Consider the following 2,490-nt stretch of genomic DNA (forward strand, 5'->3'; position numbering starts at 1 on the left):
GCTATAATTTCGTGTTGTTTGTTCTAATTTCCCTCTACCTACTTTACCGTACTGCTTGTGGGACCACTGCCTATTATAGTCATTTGCTTTATTGTTACCTAGGTAATACCTAAGGTTTTGTTTTAATTCGTTAGATTTTAACTTTTCTTTAGGCTGAATTTAACCTCATTTTGTCACGGTATTTCGATTTATATTTGGGGTTAACAGTTTTGTTCCCGTTACGGTATTTTTGTCTTTTGCAACTGGGCTTAACAGTTTTGTCCCCATAATCTGCTGTTGACAACTGGGGTTAACAGTTTTGTTCCCCTATTTCGATGTTTATAACTGGGGTAACAGTTTTGTACCCATATTCTTGTTGTTTGCAACTGAGGTTAACAGTTTTGTTGCCATATTTTGATGTTTGCAACTGGGGTAAACAGTTTTGTCCCCATATTTTGATGTTTATCACAGGGAGGCATAGTTCCGTTCCCCTATTGTTATGTTTAAAACTGGAAGGAAACAGGGGTTAAAGTTTTGTTCCCTTATTGGTATGTTTATAACAGGGTAACAGATTTGTACACAAAATTTTACTTACCAAGTTTCTGGGTCAGCTGTTTATTGTGTTAACAATGTCAACCTCAGTTTTGTCAGTGAACATTTGATTCTGCAGTATTTAATTTTTCTGTAGAATCATGCCTCCTAAACGGCCAGCAGAGACCACTAAAGAGTCAGAGGAAAAGCGGCAGCGTGTAGATGAAAGTAACATGGACAGCGTTATTCAAACTGCAGCTGGCCCGGCATTGACGATCCGCCCTGCTTTAATCGAAACCCTTGTTAGCAGAGTGGCAGACGAGGTTACAAGCCGCCTACAACCTCAGAATGCAGACCCGTTGCCTGGCCCCAGCTCTGAGGGGCAACCTCCCAGACATGAACAAGCCCCGGCAGTTGCTGACCCCCAGGATAAAACCAAGTCATTGGTCGAGCAAACTGTATCTTGTGTCAGCCAGTCCTTGGCAGGTGAGCAGAACCCTGTGCCAGGAAGAATCTTTCACTCCTGCAGTCTACCAATTGACTGTAAGGTTTCTGATAAAGTTCGGGCCAAGATTTGGGCCAATGAGTATATTGATTTTGGGGTTTTGCTTTCAAACCCGATTTTTGAAAACAAATTTAAAATTGCGGTTCAAACGGTTGATAGTAGTGGTGCACCATCCTTATGTTTAGAGTCAGCGTCTAAACCACGTAAAATATTTACCATTGATCAATGGGGTTCTTGTTTTTTGGTTTTCGTTGGTGTTTATACTAGTAAGTTTCCTTCAGAAGCACCTAGCTTGATGAAGTATGGTGAAATAATAAGGGATCTGGCAGCCCGGGGGCATGACTGGAGATTTTACGATGAAAATTTCAGATTCTTACGTCAATCGCAGTCTTCCTCAATGCCGTGGGGAACAATACATGGCGAGCTGTGGCTACGTGCACAGTCTAGTGTTGCCAATAATGGCAAGGCTGTTATGAATTTTACAGGGAAACAGAATTTAAGAGTCCCAGCTGGTTACTGTTTTAAATTTCATAAAGGCGGGCATTGTGACGGCTGTGCATACAGCCACAATTGCTTTAAATGTGACGGCAATCACAGGGCCAATTTGTGTACTTTTCGTCGCCCAAGTCCACCATCTGGCTTGCCCCCCCAGGCTGCCAGGTCCCCATCCTCTACCAATACAGCATTTCATGGATCCCATCGCCCCAACACTAAGCCTTCCGACTCCAGTAAATCCGGAACGACTTAAACATCTCTTAGCGGGTTATGACCCTACCATATCTGAATTTCTTTTTCATGGTTTTAAGAGAGGTTTTTCTATCCACTTTGAAGGGATTCATTTTTCCGGTGATTCCAATAATTTGATTTCAGCTATTGAAAATCCATCTGTTGTGGATGCCAAAATTGCTAAAGAGCTGGAAGCCCACAGGCTTGCTGGTCCCTTCCACTCTGTCTGCAGCCTCAGAGCTTCAACCTGCAATCTTAGAGTTATTATCATCTAGTCTGCAAAAGTCATCTCTTCCCACATATCAAAGGTCATGGCATTTATTTCAGCAATTTTCAAACACTATTTTTGGGCATGCTTCCTTTTCTCTTCCCATCCCACCCACGACGTTAGCACTTTTTATTGCATATCTATATGATAATTGGTATGCGCCATCCACAGTAAATACCTATGTCTCTGCCCTTGCTTATTTTCACAAGCTTTCTAACTTTCCAGACCCCTCTAAGTGTTTTTTCATTATGCAGATGCTAAAAGGGTATAGGAAGAAGGGGCAACGTGTTGATACAAGATTACCAATTACATTGCCCATTCTTCATAGAAATGTTGATTCGGCTGAGAATTTCTCTTGCCCAAATTATACCAAAGTTCAATTCCGTGCTATGTGCTCATTAGCTTTTTATGCATTCCTGCGGGTTGGTGAGATGATCGCACCCACTAATGGAGCGTGTCCCCCTATTCAATTATGTCAATT

The 2,490-nt window shown here is 42.0% G+C and overlaps 1 protein-coding gene across 1 annotated transcript; it reads left to right on the top strand.

Annotated features, from left to right (window-relative positions):
- Window positions 1-615: 615 nt before the first annotated feature.
- On the top strand, window positions 616-1,950 carry LOC138057841 (uncharacterized). Its single transcript, XM_068903750.1, has one exon. It carries the CDS (start codon window positions 672-674, stop codon window positions 1,761-1,763), a length of 1,092 nt encoding a protein of 363 aa, XP_068759851.1. The 5' UTR covers window positions 616-671; the 3' UTR covers window positions 1,764-1,950.
- The last annotated feature ends 540 nt before the right edge of the window (window positions 1,951-2,490 follow it).

This window comes from Montipora capricornis, chromosome 7, assembly GCF_036669925.1.
Source record: "Montipora capricornis isolate CH-2021 chromosome 7, ASM3666992v2, whole genome shotgun sequence".
Lineage (NCBI taxonomy): Eukaryota > Metazoa > Cnidaria > Anthozoa > Scleractinia > Acroporidae > Montipora > Montipora capricornis.

Coding starts and splice junctions, on each gene's coding strand:
- LOC138057841 (XM_068903750.1), top strand. CDS start 672: ATGCCTCCTAAACGGCCAGCAGAGACCACTAAAGAGTCAGAGGAAAAG.